At 41.0% G+C, this 22,997-nt stretch overlaps 1 protein-coding gene and 1 pseudogene across 2 annotated transcripts in view; one reads left to right on the forward strand and one right to left on the reverse strand.

The window, feature by feature from the left end:
- Positions 1-22,997, forward strand: part of LOC147033030 (DDB1- and CUL4-associated factor 10-like) — a 300,685-nt pseudogene that overhangs the window by 107,923 nt on the left and 169,765 nt on the right. The window lies entirely within an intron of this gene.
- On the reverse strand, positions 6,926-8,578 carry LOC147033033 (uncharacterized). The gene is made up of 2 exons (XM_085871902.1): positions 8,426-8,578; positions 6,926-8,300 (listed from the first exon to the last, which is right to left on the reverse strand). Exon 2 carries the CDS (start codon positions 8,195-8,197, stop codon positions 6,926-6,928), a length of 1,272 nt encoding a protein of 423 aa, XP_085728028.1. The 5' UTR covers positions 8,198-8,300; positions 8,426-8,578.

Raw genomic sequence — 22,997 nt, forward strand, 5'->3', positions numbered from 1 at the left:
AGGAACGTGGAAGGAAGTGGGTTTGTTCTGGCAAAGCAGATTCTTGGTGGGAGTTACAATCCTGGTCAGATCAGCACTGTATTTTTTGGAATTCAGGATTTTTTTAAAGGATGCGAGCACGAGCTCACCTCCTTTTCATGAACGACACTGTGGGATCTTTAACATCCACCAAGTAATGCTGGCATACAAGATACCCAGTTTAACTTCCATCCAAGGGACAGCACACACGTTGATGTGTCTCACTGCTTGTGAAACATGAGGATAACAGTTTACAGTATAGCTGGGCTGAGATTCGAATCCAGAAAAGCAGCTCTGAGGCAAAAGTGTGTTCCTCAAGGGAATCCTGCCTTCCATTTATAAACCAGATTTTAAAAATTGCCATGAAATGAACAATATGAAATATTTTGCAAATGATATTGCCAATTATTTTTGTTACAGTTGTGGAAAATGAAACAGGGTGTATTGAACATGCAATCCCATGGAAGAAACAAAGATTGCAAAGAAACTCGGAACAAAGGAGTGAACACGTTGAGTGAGCATCGAGCTTTGAAAACCTTAAGCGTTGTTACAGGAATATTCCTGTTTTGTTGGTTCCCACTTCACATCATTTACCCACTTAAAATCGTCTGTCCGACATGCACAAGTGATGTTCTACTCTTTCTATTTTTATTGCTGGGCTACTTGAACTCAGCATGTAACCCGGTTCTCTATTCACGAAGCCCTGAACTCATGGCAGCTTATAAACGCTTGCTGCGTTTAGATGGAAGAAAAGAACGAGTTGGGAATCTTAACATGATGACTCGAATCAAGCGTACCTTGTTGTGCAAAAACATACATTCAGAAAAAGAATGCAGAGTCATGGTGTTGAACAAAGAATGTAACCGAATCATTTAATTTTATATACTGATCAAAAGCAGTAATAGGAGAGTGTAGTTAATATGACACAAGAGGTGCTCAAAATGTTCCACAAACCATATACTTTGTTCTGACCTCACGTTACCTTTGTTCTTACCACATCTCAATCTTACCGACTGAATGCCTCACGTTTTCAAGACGAGGGTTAACAAATTATTGACGTCATAACGTAGAAAGGGGATTTGAACCTGTGATGTGTGATCCGTTCAGAATACCTTGATGATCATACAAATTACTGAAATTACAATTAAGGCATGAGTGTCAAAACTGGATGGATAACTTTTTCATATATTCCTCATTAAAGTATGAAAAAGCACTTGCATGGATAATGTCATTAAACTTGGCAACATAAAAAGCATGTCGTCTTCATCGTTGGCTGAACCAACAAATCCATTCCTGAACACAGAGGGAAATATAATTCAAATACTAAACGAGGGCTCAGTAAGGACGAGTTTTTCGCGTGCAAATGTTGTTTGAAAGAAATACAACACACAGGATATGTATGGCATGGAAAATGCAATTGAAGTATGAAAAGGGCACTCAGTTGATTGCACACTTTCACCAGGCTAAATAGTTTACCTTTTGTATCCCACTGATAAGTAGGATATTGATTTGCTAACCTGAACCAAAATTGAATCGACTTGTTATTGTCATCTGACCAACTCATCCACAACTTTTTGATATGTCTTGTGATATATCGTTTTTGGCAACGTTTCTCAATGGTGAAAAATCACGTATTAAAAATAAAAAATTATCGTATCTGGATTCAGATTTAGATCTTCACTGAAATTGAAACAATTCTTCATTGTCACACACCCAATATTGTTGTGGGCCGGGAGTCGGTGGCGAGGACAACCGCTAGATGGAGCAGTCGGGCCATCTCCCACCGAACACCGGAATTGGAAGGTCGTCACCCCAGATAACTCCGGAGTCGACGGGCCGCTTACGCCTTAAAGGACCGTGGTCGCCAATATTTTGATGGCATGAGGTAGGGTCCACTTGTCGAATTCCAATTTACCTCAGTACCTACGCCATTTAACTACCGGGGAAAGCACACCCTCGGCCGACTTTGACCGAACCGAGTCGCTGTTACCGACTCGGATCCGGCGTAACCAAGCGGGAGTTACCAAAGCCGTGCCGGTCCAAATGAACAACTTACGGCACAGACGGCCTCACTATTTCTCAAGCCCTCACCATGCTGGGTCAATGATAGAAACGACAGGCAACGAGCTGGTACATTTAACAGGGGTTTATTTTATAGTAATCGGGAAGCGAGACAGAGCAGACTTAATCACGAATATGCAGGCAATGTCCAGTGAGCAAAAGCACTTAACAATTTCGACTTACCAGACTGGCACCACACACACACAGACACACACACCCAAAAAGAAATGGACCCCACTGGGTCTTTATTCGGCCCTTTATTCTGGGGGTGGGGGGAGGGGGGAGGGAAGGGAGGGAAAGAAATTGTGTGGCAAACAGGCAGACAGACAGACAAATTCTGGAGACCAACATACTTGGCAAAAATATGTTTTTGCCAAGTAAAAATCTCACCCGTGTCCACCACCAAAGGAAGCGGTGCAGTTCTATTTGGCATTTTATTTTGGTCACATTTTTATATCAAGTGTGTTTCACTCTGTGGTGATTGATGTCTGTGATTGCCTCACTGATCTCATCCCCACACCTCCTCCACCAGTGAATTTCACTTGATAAGTTGTTACATTGATTGATTGATATGGTGTGTTGACAGCACAGTCTTGCTGGTCCGAATTGCTTTCTCCTGCCTCCAACTTCCAAGTTTCTTGTGAGCCCCATAGCAAGCCATGGTGTGATGCGATGGCAAGGAGTGATGATGCCATCCCGCTACCCTTAAAAATTACCTTTCAACTGGGAGCATGCGGGATTTGGTTGGGATTTCTTTCAGTTTGCCAAATTCAGAGCCAAAGAACTGCTAAATTGCAGGTTCATGTTCAAATTTGTATTCTACAGTGATCAAAATATAAAATTGGATTGATATGAAGTACTGTAGTTGCTCAATCACAGACCAATGTCTGTAGACAGGCAGACAGACAAAGTGAACGAATTGCTTAATTGTGCTTTTTGCTTTGAGCGGACTGACCCCAGAGGGAAGCTTCAGAAACTTGCAGGAATTGGCCCGATCCCATTTGTGAGATGGTAATTTAGAGTAGCGTAGATTTAGAGGGGCCCAGCAAGATTCCTTTCACAATTTAATGAATTGTCATCTAGACATCTTGTCTTTGTCTTCCGAGGATATTGAGTGTACTGGCCTAGTGAAGTAACAGATCTGTGTTGGAGAGGACTGGCCTATTTGTCAGCCTGTCCAACAGCTCCTGTGGGGTAAGAGGGAGAAAGCTAATGAGCAGGTAGAAAAGATGCTTGAAGCAGGTGTCATTGAGTCCTCATGAAGTCCTTGGATGTCAACGGTTGTGTTGGTTAAAAGAAGGATGGGACTACACGTTTCTGCATGGACTATCGCCAACTTAACAACACGACACTCAAAGACTCCTATCACCTGCCTCGAATTGACGATACCTTCTATGCCTTTGCAAGCTCAAATTGGTTCTGAACTTTGGACCTCAAGAGTGGGTATTGGCAGATGGAGATGGATAAGGCAGGGAAGGAGAAAATGGCATTTTCCACAGGAAGGGACTGTATCAGTTCACTGTGATGTTGTTTGGTTTGTGTAACGCCACCGCCATCTTTGAGAGATTGATGGAGCGTGTATTAGGTAGCATGCCATGGCATTCATGCCTGATGTACCTGGACGATTTCTTTGGGAAATTCAAAAACATTTGGCTGAGCTACAGGAGAACCAATTTGGACTAGGTGTTTGGGCATCTCAGAAAGGTGGGTCTGAAATTGAGTCCAGAAAAATGCACTTTCTTTCCAAAAGAGGTGGCTTATCTCAATCAGGTGATAGGGCGCGTGGGGGTGAAAATTGACCCAGGTAAAATCACGGCAGTACAGGAGTGGCCTGTACCTCGCAACATCAAAGAGGTGGGGGGGTTTTTGGGACTCTCCTCCTATTAATGGCATTTTGTGGCAAAATTTTCAGAGATAGCCAGGTCCCTTTGAAATGAGAGCGAGAGATGAACCTTCAGAGTTTAGGCTTTATTCCATTTGATTGGAGCCGCTTCTGCGGGCACACCGGGGAATACAGGTGCAGCTAGGAGTACATAAGCAGTAACGTATACATGTGCAATTAATCACCGCAGAATAAATCCGCGTAAGCACGGAGTTCGATATAATCTCCATTCTCACCAGTCAATGAGCACCTTCAGTTTACGAGCATCAAGTGAACAGCCGATGTAAATGGCAATGCCCCGGGGACAACCACTCGTGCCGCAGAGACCTCCCCTTATACGCGAGACGCACAACATGTGATCCCGCGTCATGTCCCTCAATTCACCTCAATTCACCACATTCTCCTCACCTTTAAAATGTAACTAGGGGCCCATCTTACACACCATGATTGCTTTAGCACTATAGGAGTATACATTTCAAGCAACGCGGACTAATAGGTCTACAGAAGCATACATGCCAAGCAGTGATTATTTTGAGTTGTAGGAGCATGGAAATGAGCATCGATATATGATATAATGAGCATATGGGAGCATGAGCAGCGAGAATGCCGATAATCCCCTTTACAGATTGAGTCGTCGAGGGGGCCTTATTCGTCGACCTCTCCGGGAGTAAACGGCAGTTTCACTTGAGGGAGACTCCCGATCCTCTTGGTGAGCCTCGACTTGTGCCGGGGATGACTCCTCGATTGCTCTCGGGTGGAACGCGGCAGCCCCGTCGCCCGGCGGAGTTCCTGGGGGGGGAAATGTCAGAAGGAGGAGTGCCAGAAGGTGGTGTACCGGCGGGAGGAGTACCTGAGGGAGCCAGATGGCGAACCGACACAGTGGTCTCCCTGCTATCCGGGAGCCTGACATGAGCATACTCTGGATTAGTGTCAATGAGTTCGACCCCCTCCACCAGGGGTTCATACTTGCTTTGTCGTACCGGGCGTTTCATGAACACTGTACCGGGATGGGTCAGCCAGTTGGGCACCGTTTGACCGTCAACATAACGTCGCTGGTGAGTAAACATTCGTTCGTGAGGAGTTGCATTGGTGGACGTGCAGAGCAAAGAGCGTATGGAATTCAGAGCGTCGGGAAGAGTAACCTCCCACCGCTCGGGGCCCAGTCCTCTCGATTTCAGCGCCAGAGTTACGGCTTTCCAAATAACTCCATTATACCTTTCCACCTGCCCGTTTCCCTGTGGGTTGTAACCCGTCGTTCGACTAGTTGCTATGCCGAGCTCTAGTAGGAATTGTTTTAGCCCGGCCGACATGAAACACGGCCCTCTGTCTGAATGTATGTACGAAGGTCTCCCAAACATAGCGAAGAGGTCAGAGAGACATCTCACGACAGTGCCCGAGGTCATATCCGAGCACGGAAATGCGAAAGGGAACCTTGAATATTCATCAACAACGGTGAATATGTATCTGTTGTCTGTCTCGGTCGGCAGGGGCCCTTTGAAGTCGATGTTTAGTCTCTCGAAGGGGGAAGTGGCCTTGATCAGTCTGCCAGATGCCGCGCCAAAGAATCTGGGTTTTAGTTCAGCACAAACAGGGCATGAAGCATTCATTTGTTTAATATCTTCAACAGAATAGGGAAGATTTTGTCTGCGCACGAAATGTGCCATCCTGGTTACCCCCGGGTGGCACAGAGACACATGGAGGTCTTGCAAAGCCTGACTGATTGTTGCCGAACTGTAGACCCGAGAGAAGGTATCTGCAGCAGGGTTTTCTTTCCCGGGCCGGTAAATAATGTCGTAACTGTAGCAAGCTAGGTCTATCCGCCATCTCATAATTTTTTCATTCTTAATTTTCCCGTTATTTTTCCCATCAAACATGAATGCCACGGATCGTTGGTCCGTAACGAGCGTGAAGTGGTTTCCCAGTAAATAATGTCTCCATTTCCGCAGCGCTTCAACGATGGCGTACACTTCCTTCTCTATCGCTGAGTGTCTCTGCTCGCTTCTAGAAAGAGTTCTCGAGAAGAACGCGACCGGCCGCCCAGACTGATTAAGTGTAGCAGCTATGGCGTGATTTGAAGCGTCGGTTTCCACCACGAAGGGCACCGAGCTGTCGATCGATAAAACCACGGACTTACTGATATCATCCTTGAGGTTGTGGAAAGCTCTTACAACAGCGGCATCTGGTGGAAAGTTTTTGCAATGCACTAGGGGATGTATTTTCTCGGAGTATTGCGAAATCCATCTCGCATAGTAAGCGAACATCCCGATCACCCGGCGCATTGTCTGCAAGTCCTGAGGTGGTGGAAGCTCACGGAGCGGGCGCAATCGTTCAGGATCAGGCTTAATTGTGCCGTCGGCTATTGTGTAGCCGAGAAGGTCAATTGACCTTGCCGAGAATACGCATTTCTCGTAGTTGAGAGTCAGATTATATTTTCTAGCAATGCTCAAGAATCTGTCTAGATTCCTATCATGTTCCCCCTGATCCCTACCGCACACTGTGACATTGTCCACGTAAACAAAAGTGTCTTTGAGGTTTTCATCTGAGATGATGTCGTCCATAACCCGTTGGAAGCAAGCTACTCCATTCGTGACACCGAAAGGTATTCTCCTGAATTGGTAGAGGCGCCTCCCTGCCTGGAATGCAGTGTAAGGTTTGTCTTCCTCTCGGATGGGAATTTGATGATAGGCGCTTCGCAAGTCGATGGTACTGAATACCTTATAATTGGCCACGCGTTCGACCATCTCATCTATGCGCGGCAGGGGTAGGCGTCGAGTTGGGTGAAGCGATTGACCGTTTGGGAATAATCGACAACCATTCGTTTCTTATGGTTCTGACTGCTGGTTACTAACACCTGTGCGCGCCGTGGCGAGTCACTCGGTTCTATAATTCCTTCTTCCAGTAATCGCTTGGTTTCTGAAGTGATGAAATTCATGTCAGCAGTGGTATATCGCCGCGATTTAATCGCTATCGGTTTGCAGACCGGCGACAAGTTAGCGAACAGCTGGGGGACGTCACCTCCGCGGTGGTCAACGCATTTAAAATTAGACGAGGTTTGCTTCCTCCAAAGGGTATTTCGACGCTCGTGTGCTGCTTGAGGACATTATGACCCAGAATTACGTCTGCGCACAAATCACGAAGCACCAGTACCCTTACATCCCGATGCGTGTACCCTTTTACGTCCAATTCAACATTGCAGTACCCTCGTACGCGGGATTGTAGTGAGGTGGCGGCCATGCATACCGTATTGTCTGTCGGGTGGATTATCCATTTCCTGCCCTTCACTAGCGAGCTGTTGACGAAACTTTCAGAGCTACCGGTATCAATCAGTGCCTCAGCCATATGCCCGTTAATTCGTACGTTGATGATAGCCTTGGATAGATTCCCCGGGGAGGCTGCAGTTAATTTATTTTGCGAGTAGAGAGCCGCAGAAGTGGGTTTATTTCTCCTTAGAGTAGATTTACATACCCTGGCATAATGTCCTTTCTTGTCGCAATTCATGCATGTGGCATCTCTGGCGGGACATTTTTTACGAGGATGCCTTTTGTACCCACAAAAGAAGCATTTACCAACCGGAGCAGTTGCTGAGGAGTTTGACGTGGCCTGGGTATCCGGCTCCTCGGGTGTTTCTCCATCCCCTATGTCTGGCTGTGTCTGTGCCAGTGGGGTTCCTTGAGTTCCCACCGTAGCAGCGTTCATTAGCAGCATCGGTGTCCCAAATGACTCAGATTGCTGCTGAGCCGTATCCATCGCTCGTGCCTGATCGACTACCTTGTCAAGAGTGGGTTGCGCTTTCTCTAGTAAGCGTTGCCGTATGTGGGCTGATCTGAGTCCTTGGATGAATGCCTCCTGTGTGGCTTCCTTTCGGTGTTCCTCGGCGCTTACGGCCCGGAAGCTGCCGTCTTTTCCCAGCTGATTCAGAGCTTGCAGGAACTGATCGATTGTCTCCCCGGCTGCTTGCTTGCGTGTGTTGAGAAGATGTCGTATGTATACCTCGTTCTTGGGCTTCACGTAGAGCGCCTGCAGCACGTCAATCGCTGCTTCGTAAGTGTCGCACTCCGAGAAGAGCCTGTACACGCTGGGCGAGACATGATTCACGAGAGCGGCAAATTTGTCAGCTCCTTCCTCGATGATGGTCAGATAGTGTGAGAAGGAACAGAACCAATGCGACCATTTCATTTCTGCGTCAGTCGCGTTTGGGTCTGCGTCGAACCTCTCTGGTTTGTAGATCTTGTCCATCGTTGGTTGAGAGAGCCGAGAAAACCAAATGGAATAAATTGAAATGAGAGCGAGAGATGAACCTTCAGAGTTTAGGCTTTATTCCATTTGATTGGAGCCGCTTCTGCGGGCACACCGGGGAATACAGGTTCAGCTAGGAGTACATAAGCAGTAACGTATACATGTGCGATTAATCACCGCAGAATAAATCCGCGTAAGCACGGAGTTCGATATAATCTCCATTCTCACCAGTCAATGAGCACCTTCAGTTAACGAGCATCAAGTGAACAGCCGATGTAAATGGCAATGCCCCGGGGACAACCACTCGTGCCGCAGAGACCTCCCCTTATACGCGAGACGCACAACATGTGATCCCGCGTCATGTCCCTCAATTCACCTCAATTCACCACACCCTTCACCGACTTACAGAGAATGCAAAGAGATTTCATTGGACACGGGAGTGCAACAATGCCTTCCTCAAATTTATGGGGTGTTTGACATCCACAACAGTTTTAGCTTACCCCAACGATGATGGGATCTTAACCCTGGACACGGATGCCAGCCAGGAGGATTGTGTGCAGTCTTGTCTCAGACACAGGAGGGGGCATGGAAAGAGTGATTGCATATTACAGTCAGGCCATGAATCGGCCCGAGCAAAATTATTGCAAAACTCACAAAGATTTATTGGCCATGCTGTCTGGTATGACTCATTTCCATCCGTACTTGTATGGGTGGAAAGTTTTGGTGAGAACAGACCACTCATCCTTGTATTGGCTCTTACGGTTCAAGGAGCCTGATGCCCAGATGCAAGGTTATTGGAGAAATTGCAGCAGTATAATGTCAATGTGGCCCATAGAGCCGAGAAGTTCATGGGAATGCCGACACTCTCTCGGCGCTCTTGTCTGGGGGGAAACTGTAAGTTTTGCATGGGGCATGAGGACAGAGACAGATGCAATTGAAGATAAATTACAAAAACTGCCTCCATTGCTGTACGAACCATCGCATCTATTGTTTTGGGAAATTATAGCTCTGCTTATGGCATTGTGCATGACTTTGGCGCCCTCTGGAGGCAACGTGGGTTCTTAACATCTTCTGGAACCCCGGTTAAAAATGGCCAATTAATTGTGATGACGAAAAACAATTTTGCTGCCCTCTACGATTGCTGTGATGAAGTGTGAAACTCACATGGGAGGTTTTGATAATTTGGTGATGTTTAATGGTATCTGGATATTTTTTCACTTTACACATACACTCTCCAACCCTTGATGTGGCCGTACTGCAAGCGGCTTCGAAAGAAGGCAAGTGCGATGTAGGCGTAGTGTCTGGATGTACATTTGATAACAATGTTAAGCTTTGGAAGTCACACGATGGCCACATTGTTGCTCCCTAAAATTTTGAAACTTTATTTGCTTATCTGCTTCATGGCCATAAAATAAAAAGAGGGGGGGGGGTGTACGTGTTCCAGTATTGTAAATCAATGGTATTGGCCAAGTTTTAACCCAATTGCAGAATGATATTGTAGGATGTGCCAAATTTTTTAGGAACATAATTCTGGGAAGGGACCGCAGATGGTTCCAGTGGAACAAGCTCAAACAAGGAGACCATGAGTATATATTCAAATCGATTTTGTGCACATGCCAAAATGTTGTGAGTATGAGTTTATCCAAGTCATGAGACTCCCTTTATGGGTCAAGTGGTAAAAGGAATTGAGCCTTACAGGTAAAACAACATTTCCATTTCTCCTACCACCTTCATTAACGATGGAGGTGATGGATATCCACCAAATGTATAATACCATGTTTGCATTCTCTATTGCTCCAACAAATATTGTCAGTTTTTATTCCCAGGTAAAAGAATGTGCAAGAAAGTTCATGGCAATAAAGGAAACTCCAATGAAGAGCGATGAACTTGTGGTCTACAGTTGTGACTTTCACATGCATGAAATTTATATTTACTCTGCTGGCGCTTTCTGTCTGTCTCTCTCGAAAGCATGCTAAAACTCTGAATAAAATAGGTGTTAGGTGGACTAAAATTCCTCATTCAATGAAGAGTGCAATACCATGATTAGTAGTATTTTTTAAATGGAATGAGTGGTGAGGATATTCGAAAAGTATAAAGCAATGAGAACATCATCATGATAATAATGCGAAAATGGCAAGACCAGACATCTATATGCATAAAGAGCTCAGTCTCAGCATGCGTCCATCTGTCCTTCCTTCCCTCCATCTCTCGGTCCGTGTGACTATATGTCTTATTTATGTACTATTGGAATGCACCTTTCGACTCTTTAGACGATTGAGACTCCTTTGACTTTTGACAACCGTCTAAGACGCTGAGGACTCTTAAGACCCCGAGACCCCCAAGTTTTAGCATGTTTTAGAGAGAGACAGACCCCAAAGAACTCCAAGACCCCCAAAGTACCCAAGACTCCAAAGACTCCCAAGACCCCCAAAGAACCCAATACTCCATAAACCCCTGAAGAAACTGTAAACCCCACATGACCACATAAACCCCCAAAGACCCCATAAACCCCCAAGACACAAAGACCCCATAAACTCCCGAAGAAAAAATAAACCCCCAACGACTCCAAATACCCAGAAGACCCATAATGACTCCAAAAGACCCTGTAAACTCCGAAGACCCCCCAAGACCCCGAATGACCCAAAAAGACCCAAAATTCCAAGGGAACCCAAAAAGGCCCGAAACCCGCGAAAACCCCAAAGTCCCCACAAAGACAGAATGTGAGAGAGAGAGAGAGAGAGAGAGAGAGAGAGAGAGAGAGAGAGAGAGAGAGAGAGAGAGAGAGAGAGAGAGAGAGAGAGAGAGAGAGAGAGAGAGAGAGAGAGAGAGAGAGAGAGAGAGAGAGAGAGAGACCTTGAGAGAGACCTTGAGAGAGACCTTGAGAGAGACCTTGAAAGCTCCAAAGAACCCAAGACTCCAGAGGCCCAAAACCAAAAGACCCTCAAATAACCAAAGACCCTGAAGACCATGAGGACCCAAACGTCCCCAACAGTCCCTGAAGACCCAAAAAGACCCTTAAGACCACTTAAACCTCAATACCATTTTGATCCCTTACACCCTTCAGACAGATGAGACAGCTTCGACCCGAGACCAACTGGACCTTCTTGATATCACACATGAAATTTCAAATAAATACAGTCACTAATAGTCCAAATATATTTGTAGAAAATAGATGTTTGTATGATGATTGGTGTAATCATGTCAACAGAGCAAATCTGTGATGTCAATCTCTGCAACTGCATGTGGAGAGGCGAACGTTGTGAGCCGAAACATGCGAGTTAGTTTTGAAAACAACTAACAGATCGAGGAACTGTATCCAATGGCAAAACTTCAGTAACTGGTGCTGGCCCAAATTTATGAAGGATGAACCATGGCTTCCAATTAATTAGATGGATTATTGTTATTTATTCTGTGGCAGTTGCTCACCCATTCTTTGTTTCAAACCCCAAGCACAATAAAAGAGACATGACCGAGACTGAAAGAGTCTTCATGATCACATTCTCTTTGGATGGCGACTGGAAGGCAGTTCATAAACGAATTTATATGGAGGCTGCTTTGGAACTGCAAAATATTGATGGCGAAATGGTTGTGACATGGACAGTAGCCATGCAGAATCGCATTGCTTCCAAAACGAAAAGAGTTGAACTCTAACGTTGACCAAGACCTTGAAACTGAATCATAGATCAACTCGATATGACAAAGAAGGGAAAGTGCAGGGACAGTGAAGACTTAGATACGAGACAGAAAGGAGATTGCGTCCTTCACTTTAGTGCTTCCAAGTGTGAATATTTCACCTTCTTCTCTGAAACATATATGCTGACAAGAGACGAAAACATCTGAATGAAATATGACTATGAAACTCGAAAAATGAAACGATGACTGAAATATGTATATATGAAACGAAATATGACTCTCACAACCACCAGACTCTGCGTCAAGGATGGAAGACACTCGTGCATGAATACGCTTTGCATCTGAGGAGAACCAAGGACACCATAGGCATACAGACACTCATCAGTGAACCTAAACAGATTGGCCAAATCCACAGAATCGAAACCTGAACCATCATGCTCAACACATAGCTCAAGGAGATTCTCAGCAGATGGAGCCAAACAGACATTCAACCCCAACTGGATATTTTGTAACAAAAAAGGTCATAAAACGACAAAGATCAAGTTTATATCGGCAACTGAAGCTATTTCAAGATTTAAATTTCACGGAGAGGGAACGATCAAAGAAATAGCAGAAATGAAAAAGAATGAAAGGTTTCTTGTGCAGTTATTGGGTCTGAATGTTACACATACATCTCTGATAACTCAGGGTAAATTGATAATCTACCTGCCAAAAGTAAGGCTGAAAGTGCAAAATACCATGACAAAAACAAAGAATGAGAATTTGGGTAGTGTTTTAAAGGAATGCTCGGTGGATGAGGAGGAAAGATACGACAATACATTATCATTGCATTAATGTTAATCGTGAGTTTTATTGTGAATGTGAAATGCTTGTTAATACTGAAATGCTTGTTATACCACGAGGGAGGGGCTGTCTTGTGTTCCTCTCTGGACTCACCGGGAATCGGAGGTCATTACACACGAATAACTTCGTATCGCGGTCGTTCGAATAATCAGCCGAGAACAGCAATAACTGAACCCTGTGACTGGGATCGCCGTCTAACAACCGTTTACCAAAGTACATGTGACCTTCTTATTGGGGATCATTCCCTCTGTACATACCTGTCTTATTCAGATTACCTCCTGGATCATGTGCAGCTGAGTAAAACTGTCGAGTACATACCAGCTATTCTTCAGATTCTTGGGGAATAACGTCCTGGCTAAGCGAGGGTATGGGCCATGTTGGACCTATCGAGGAAGAGACAAAAATGAGCTGGGAACATTTCTAACACATTTATTCAAACCAGGATGCAAGGAAAGTTATAAGGAACAGTGAATGGATTATTTGTGTATGTGCAGCAGGGAAAGCAATGAATTAGTTGGGTGTGGCAAAAGGCAAACAATATTACTAAAGAAGAAACAGTGCAGAGTTTTCTGATGGTTCTTATGCAGACTTGTCACACACACACACACACACACGGAAAATTAGAGATAACCCAGATAGACAGAAATAGTTAAGGATTAACGACCTTACAATACCCGGCATGGCCGGCAGACATGCGCAGCTTAGAATACTGAGGAAATGGGAGGAGAGAAAATAGTGAGGTTGCCTCGGGTACTTGTTTGAGAAATGCAAGTGTAATGTGAGGTGGAGTGCAGCATTGTATAAAAGGAAAAATGTGAGTTGCAGGTCAGTTGAGTTCCTTCTTTTAGTTCGCTCTTGAGTTCTGCTCTGAAAAGAACAGTTGGTTGGGCTTGCCTGCGTTGATTGCTCTTTTGCATCCACATTAGACGAGAGATCGATGGTAGAAGAAAGATGCATGAGAGAATAGACCCTATCGTATTTGTGTAAGATCTGTACATGTAAGTGTCAATGTAGGATGCAGCCTAAATGACTGTCGAGAGAATGAGAGCAGCACAGGCTCGCCGCATTAATGCATGATCCCACGCTTGGTCACGTGGACTCACGGTGCCCTCGCTCAGCAGCGACACTTGTCCTCCTTTCACTACCTGCCTCCCAGGGGAGGTCTGATGTCTGGCGAGGTCTGTTGAGTTCTGCTTCCGGCTCGTCCATCTTCTTCTGCTCCTTGGTGAGTTCTCTATCAAATGAACCACAGTAGGGTGGATATGCTGATTCTGGCTCACTTTCCCCCATGTTAATGAATGGGGAATTCTCAGCGATTCATATTTTTTCCCTAAAAAATATACCTCCTTTTTATCGCAACCTGTTGAATTCTCTGCTGTTGAAATATCTAAAACATGTAAGTGAATGGATATTTTAATAGCCTCCCCTTTTAGCTGAGGAGCACTTTTTTCAAATGACCAATGCAGATTGTTTTGCTCACTCATTGAACCTATAAATATTTGTTCATTTTCAAATTCTTTCAATAGTTTAATTTTCTTTGCACAATAATCCCCATCTAAAATATTTAAAAATAAAACATTTGAATCTTTATATTTTTCAAGATATCCCTTTTGTGTCATTATGAAATGATATACTTCTCTCATTGATCTCATCTGACCTCCCCCTGAGTTGCATATCATTTTGAGATTGTAGTAAATTATTTTTCCATTGTTCAATTGATAACCATCAAAGTTTTCATTCATTCAAGGATATTTTTTTCTTTACATCCTCCAACTTACTAGTTTTTAAATTGATTCACTTATTTGTTTTATTTACCTTTGTTTTAGTTATTTTTTCAATAAGACTTTTTTGATATTTTTCACATTCATTATGTTTTCCATTTATATACAAAGACTGAGATTTTCTCCACTCTTTAGTTTGATTAATATTTGCTTCGACCATTTATATATTGTCAAAAAGGCGGCGGTCGCCCTTAAAAACCCGAACCCATATTCTATCCAGTAAAAACTTGTATCCATATGGAACACAATCTATTCTATATACTCTATGATTAAATATTCACTCTTTCATACAATATCCATATGGAACACAATCTATTCCATTATCTAAAATAAATCTCTTATCATCAAAGGCTCCTAATGCCTTTTTATTTACTTCTTCATGATATATCTTATGTTTATAACTTCTTATTGTATTCATTTTCCTATATTCTTCTTTCTGATTCATCAAACAATTATAATAATTTCTAAAAGTTGTTGATTTCTTTATTACATATTTCTTTATTGCCTTTAACCTTTTATCAATCTGTTCACCTTTGCTCTCAATCCAATAAACTCACTCATTACTTTTCCACCCAACTCATCCTTCAACTTTCCAATAACCTTTTCATTCTTTTTTGAAAACAACTCACTCTACTTACTAAAATTACTTGTATCATACACTCCGATAATTTTCTTCATATCTTTATAAACATCATCAGTTTTTATATCTAGAATAAAACTATCAGTGCCCAAATGCAACAATGAAATATTTTCACCATACTCTTTCTTTTAGTCATTATACAAATAATTATCATACATCAATATCTTTGATAAATCAAGAACTGCTGTTCCAATATAAATTGGTTTATCCTTTACAATACTTTCCTTTTCCATATGAATAGCAGGAAAGTTCTCTGAAAAAACCTCTTCTCTCTCAAAACTTTGTTTATTTATCAATTTGGAAGCTTCTTTTCAAGATGTTGCAAATCTAATGTTTTGCCTGTTTCTAACATTCTCCATTGTCTTTCCAAAGACAGCATTATTCATCAATTTGTAGAATCCCCTGCAAATTTTACTTTTGTATTTGGTCTCATATCTGTATTGAATTTAATATACTTTTTCATCCAAGGACTTTGTTTAAATTTTAAAACTCTAGTAATTTTTGCTACTCTCAATCCTTCTCCCAAAAACTGTTTCAAGCTTCTCTGATGCAAAACATATCCCTCTTTATCATAGAATGTTGTTAATAACTTTTCTGTTGATTTACCTTTAAAATTAAAACTTTTATGATAAACACTTAACCAATCTTTCTTTGGGGTTTCTTTCTCACATGCAAAAGGAAGGTCTTTATGCTTATTATGAAAATCACTCGGGTACCTCAAATCAACTTCAAAATAATAACCTTCTTCTTCCTCATTCAATTCCTCTTGAGAAGAAATGACAATTCATTAAAACCTTTTCATAATCCTTTTCTTACACCTACTCAAATTTACCATAAGGCAGAGATTGAGACAATTTGTTATTGTTATTATTAGGGTTATTATTGTTACTATTATTATATATAATATTGTTATTATTATTATTGTTTTTATAGATATTACTCACTATTATTATTGTTATTGAGACAACTTCGCGTTTCTCCCGATGGAAGATTTTATCCACGAGATAGATTGGAAAGTAATTGGGAAAAAAATGATTATGCTGAAGCATACAAGTCTAACCAAAAGGTGTGTGAAAGCAATGGAAAGAAAGAACCCATTTTGGATATGACGGCATTTAAAAGTCTGTTTGCAATCTCTGTGATTGACCTGAGTGCTCAAAAGGAAACTATAAAGTCTAATTGAGTGGATACTTCCCTCTACATTGAAAGAGGAGAGAGTGACTAAGTTGATACATCGTGTTTGCTTTTGGAAGAAACAGAATTACAGATTAATACAGATAATAGTGTTATGATTCATCTCACATAATTTTTTTGATAAATAAATGAGTAGTAAAGTGCCAACTGCAGTATATGTTAATCAAATCAATATTCACAAACTATCATCTTGTATTCAAAATCAAATCCTTGTATCATTAACGTTAATACAATTCAGAGAAAAGGAGCAGTAAGAATTGATGTTTTGCTCACAAGAGAACAGGTGAAAATCTTGAATGATACTGGCTCACTTAATGTTAAAATGTCAAAACCAATGTTGAAGAAATATTCAGTAATATCGACGAGTGGAGGATTTTCTCCCATTTCTAATTCCTTTATTTGCTGGTTTATGTGCGGCTGGAGCATGAACGGGTGGTATTTCAGCAGTGGTGAAAACTGCCAACGAAAGGAACGCTCAACTCTGGGCTCAAAAAGAGTTGGAAAGAGATAACAAAGAGTTGGAGAAGCAAATTAGTGGAAGTGGTGTCATTGTAGATTTTCTTGAAAAACTTGAAAGCCTACCGAATAATGTGAAATTGTTAGTTGGAGATATGCTTTCTTCTATCACACAAGCAGGTGTAAAAACTAACTAAAAGGGGGTAATGGATTATATCTTTCTCATAAATAAATGAGCATTGTTGAGTGGCTTAAGAATTTGGAAAGAATACAACATCAAATTTAGAACTAATCAAATATTGTAAGAAATTAAAAATTCATAATGTGGTTATTTTTAGGAGAGATGAATTAACAAACGTGTCTAAACAAACAAAGAATATTATTATGAACTTAGAAGATAATAATGGAAACGGTTCTCATTGGGTATGTATTTTTAAGAGTCAAAACAAATATTATTTCGATAGTTATGGTCTTCCACCACCTGTTGAATTAATATAATTCTTACAGGATTGTGTTTATCAAACATTTCAAGTCCAAGAATTAAATTCCAAGTGTTGTGGTCAATTATGTCTATGTTATTTCAACTCAACAAAAATAAATTTTTTAATGACATTATTTTTTTATCTAATATAAATGACTTATGTTGGGAAAGATGGTTCTATCTTTGGTGTATCCCAAGAACTGGATATTGATTTATCAAATTATTACACAAAGGCACAGGCTGAAGGACAGAAATATGATGCAGCAAAAAATATTAATATGAAAAATGTTTATAAATTAATAAATTATCCAAGTCCGATTGACGCGAATGACTTGGTGAGATTAAGTGATTGATCACAATATATATCATTAAATAAAACGGCATGTTTAGTTGAACAAGTAGAATTTACAACCACAACACCTGGTTCAACAAACCATAAATCTTTTCTTATAAAATTCAATTAACTGCTCAGTATTGAATTTTATAAAGAAGGGAGTATAATTAATGTGAGAATTGAGAAATGGAGGGATAATATGTGTGATTTTGGATATAATTGGTCTTTTTTATTCAATCGAGAAGACCTACACAATTTTGAGCAGTCTCGCAAAGAAGAATATTATCCTCTTGGTAAGAATCAGGAGATATGTAGAAGCACAATGAGCAAACAAAAAATACACGATTTCGGGAATAGGAAATTATATGATGGTGAAGCAATAGTTTATATGACAAATTAGGAAGGAAATTGGATAATTATACAAAGTCGAAGAATAGAAACTGATTTAACAACAGGAAGATGGGGTGGTATTTTGTGTCTTCATATTTATCTGTCATATGTTTGTGATACATAAATGACAGCAAGAAGGCTTCAAGAAAATTATAATTTTTGCATTCAAGGATACCTACAAGAAAAGGGTGTTGGGTTTTACATTCCTTATGAATTGGAACATAGACATGGCCATTTTAAAATTAAGAACTGGCCTTATATACTGATATTAAAAAACCCACAAATAGAGATTTGATTAAAATATGATATTAAAATGAACTTCTAAAGGTGATGAAATATAAAACTCCTTTAGAAATCATCAACAAATCTTATTGGTTTCCTATTATGAGGAAAATAACTGTGGATTCAAGAGTATCGCAGAATCCAGATGAATATATCTTTGATATTCTATGGGGTGAAGGTAGTTCAAGGAGAGTAAGGGATGAGGAAGGAGTTGAAGAAACTGATAAAAGAGAGAAGGAGGAGAGGGAGAAGAGAGAGAGAAGGAGGAGAGGGAGAAGAGAGAGGAGGAGAGGGAGAAGAGAGAAGGAGGAGAGGGAGAGCGAGGAAAGAGAGAAGGAGGAGAGGGAGAAGAGAGAGAAGGAGGAGAGGGAGAAGAGAGAGGAGGAGAGGGAGAAGAGAGAAGGAGGAGAGGGAGAGCAAGGAAAGAGAGAAGGAGGAGAGGGAGAAGAGAGAGAAGGAGGAGAGGGAGAAGAGAGAGGAGGAGAGGGAGAAGAGAGAAGGAGGAGAGGGAGAGCGAGGAAAGAGAGAGAATAAATACATATAAAAATATGGAAACCAAGAGATTGTAAAAAGATCAAAGGTATTACAGAAAATAAGCAATCTCAATACACCGAGGAGGAAAACAAAGAATTGGCAAGTCGATTAGAAATATGTGCATCAAGACTATTAACATCGATTTCAGGGAGAAGATTTAAACGAGAAAGTGGAGATAAAGAAGAGAAGGAAGGAAAAGATTATATTATTGATGATGTTGGTTCAATTGACTTTGGTTAAGGTTTTACATTTTTTTTCTTGAATAAATGGAGGAGAGAGTGAAGAGATTTTGAAGGATTCTTTATGTTTTAAAAAATTATGATTCAAATGTGCCTGTTGGAAACTAAAAAGGTTTTCACGCTCTGTCGGAATTTTTCACATAAATAAATGAGTTATTGTATGAAATGTAAAAAGAAAACCGAGAGTAAAATATCTCGTATGTTAACAGTAAAAATAATAGGTTTATACAAAAATGTACATGTTCGGTGTGTGGACAAAAAAGAGTGAATTCATCACCAAACACAAACGAGGGGGAGATATACCAATGTTTTTTCAGGAAGTAAATTTACAACAACTGGAATACCAGGGGAATTACATCTACCAGGGTATTCTTTCTGTGGTCCAGCAACAAACTTGAATAAAAGATTAGATGAGGCTGACAATCCCAAACTGTGGAGCAAGCCTATCAATAGGGTTTATGAAGTGTGCATGAGGCACGATATTGATTATGGAAATAGCACGACATTGGAAGAAAAACATGAAGCCGAAAGAGAAATTTTGCATAATTTGTCTCTGATACAAAACCAACCTTGAGAGAAAAAGTTGATAGGTTTATCGTGACGAAGATGACCAGTGCTAAATTGAAACTTGGGCTTGGAAATTCAAAAAATTTAAAGGCTCTAATGATGTCATTAAGATCGAAGAGCAATTAGCTGATGAATTACATAAACCAATAATCACAAAGATTCATCAAAGGAAGGCTTATTCCAAGCAATTTGATGATATCTGCTCTGCTGATTTGATTGAACTCAGTCATGATCAGGGGTAAAAGTATGCTTTAACCGCTATTGATTTGAGGAGTAGATATGCATGGGTTGTTCCTTTGAAAAACAAAACAGGTACTACTCTTTGCCAGCTTTCTAACAGATATTCAATAAAAGCAAGAGAAAACCTCATAAATTGTGGACTGATTAGGGTACAGAGTTCTGCAACAAAACATTTATGAATTTTCTTAAAAATAACAACATTATATTATATAGCACCTTTAATGAAGGAAAAGCGGTTGTTATTGAGCATTTTAATCGCACTTTAAATGAGAGACTATATAAAAAATTCACTCAATTCAGTTCCCAACAATGGTTATCTTTAATTCAGGACATTGTAGATAAGTTCAATGATACGATTCATACCTCAACGAAAATTAAACCATCAGATACATTTACAAAATTAAAATATGAAAAAGAGAATAATTTCAGAAAGCCTATGTTCAAAGTTGGTGATATAGTAAGAATATACAGGTGGAAATCTCATTTTGAAAAATGTTATACCAAGCGATGGACAAATGAACTTTTAAAAATTGTTGATCTCGTCGGTACAGTTCCTTGGACTTACAACTTAAGTGATTTAAAGGGGGAAGAGATTTTAGGTTCATTTTATTCACAGAAATTACGAAAGACAAAGATTAATTGAATTTTTTTTTACTCCACCCTTTTTTAAACTCCGCCCCTTTTTGACTCCACCCACACAATCCCCACCCATGCAAACCCCACCCACAAAAGCCATATCTACACAAGCCCCCGCCACACAAACCCCACTCACACAAACCCTACCCACAAAAGCCATATCAACACAAGGCCCACTCACACAAACCCCACCCACAAAAGCCACATCCACACAAGCCCCACCCACGGTAACCCCACCCACATAAGCCACATCCACATCCATCATATCCACATCATTAGTGATTAGTTTATTAGTTCCCCACACACAACATGTTTATTTAATTTAAAAAAGTTGCTCCACCCATACAAGCCACATCCACACAAACCCTATACACACAAGATCCACCCACACAAGCCACACCCACACAAGCCCCACCCACACAAGCCCCACTCACTCACACAAGCCCGCCAACACAAGCCTCACACACACAAGCTCCACTTACCCACACAAGCTCCACCCTCCTGTGCAACCCCACCTTTGACCCACCACCCTTCCCCCCCCCACACACGAGGAGGGGAGAGCGATGAGGGTGGTGGTGAGTCTTTGGGGGAGTGCACCAACCCCCCTAACCCTAACCCTCCCCCAACCCCCCTTTTTCTGGAATTCTTTTGTTGGAATTCAAAATCAGATAATTATAAGGAAATCATATATAATTAAACAAAAGTAATAACATTGAACAAAATCTTCTTTCGCAGCAGTCTGATGGTTTGTTTTGGTTTTGAAGCTCGATCAACAGATTCTCTTCAAAACAAAGAGTGAAGAACAATTATAGGGTATATAAAGGGTATATAAAGATGATTATATCATGATATTAATAAAATAATAAATAAAACATTTACCTCCAGAAGATTGAGTGTCGTTTCAGATTCCTCCAGAAGATTAAGTTGTGTGTTTGGTTCATCCAGACAGGTGTTTAAACTGAAAATAATAATAACAATAATAATAATAATGAGTCAAAGACACACACACACACACACACACACACACACACACACACACACACACACACACACACACACACACACACACACACACGCACACACACACACACACACACACACACACACACACACATACACACAGACACACACACACACACACACACACACACACACACACACACACACACACGCACACGCACACGCACACGCACACACACAAACACAAATACACACATGCACACACATACACACACATATATACACATATACACACATATATACACACACACACACACACACACACACACACACACACACACACACACACACACACACACACACACACACACACACACACACACACACACACACACACACACACACACATACACATATAAACACACACAGAGACACACACAAACACACAGACACACACAGATACACACAGAGACACACACAGAGACACACCGAGACACACTGAGACACACACAGAGAGACAGCGGGATAATTTCTCACCTTTGACTCGACTCATTCAAGGTCAGAGGATGTGAGAGGACTTCTTTCCAGCCAACAACAATGTCATTCAATTATCTTCTGAATAATTGAATGTCTTTAAGGAAGTCATTCATTTTTTGCCATTCCTCGTGATATTCAAAGGACTCATTTTCCAGATCAGTTATCAACGATGTTCTTATTGGGGACAACCTGTTCGAAAAAAAAAACATAGAATAATCATTGCTTGTATAGTGATTTAATTCTGTATAAAACAACAAATAATGAATATATAAACTTCAATATAAAACAAGGATCTCAACTTTCATCTTGTGAAAACGATTGATCTGCAAGGTCGGAGGAATCATCTGCACAATCCATTCTCGAAACAAAACATACAAAGCCCGCTTTGGCAATAAATAGCCCGAGTTGATGGCATCATGGGAGATTACACAACAATGGGTTTTTCAGGGTGTGTCTCAAAGGAAATTATTCCGGGCTTTTTTGGCTTGGTTCGGATGTGAGGGCTGAAATAGAGATTTTATCTTTTCTTTCATATATAACTTACGTTTAAATATCTTATTTTGCTTGCTTTTAGCTAAACTTTGTTCTGTTAGTGTTCTGATGATTTAAGACATAACCATGAGAGACATGGGCACAGAATACTTCCTCATTTTCACAGCACGACTGTGCTCTTAAAGGCACTTCCCAATTTTTCAGAACCGAAGGAGGGATAGTGAACTTCCCTTTCTTTCGTACTTGAAGAGATGAAGTGAATATACTCGATGGAAATGATGGTTGAGAGAAAATTAAATGTCTCAATTTTACATTTGCTTGTATGGGAGGAGAGGGGATATGTTGGAAGAAAACGAATCTCAATTTTACATTTGCTTGTATGGGAGGGAAGGAGATAGGTGGGGAGAAAATGAGTCTCAATTTTACATTTGCTTGTATGGGAGGGAAGGAGATAGGTGGGGAGAAAATGAGTCTCCTATTTTGAGCTTTCGGGGCATGGGTCAGAAAGTTTTTTCCTTTCTATTTTCCTTTCTAAAGAAAATAGACTATTTTAGAAATTTG

Source organism: Eptatretus burgeri, chromosome 2 (genome assembly GCF_056783735.1).
Source record: "Eptatretus burgeri isolate ZD-2024b chromosome 2, Ebu_testis_v1, whole genome shotgun sequence".
Taxonomy (NCBI): Eukaryota; Metazoa; Chordata; class Myxini; order Myxiniformes; family Myxinidae; genus Eptatretus; species Eptatretus burgeri.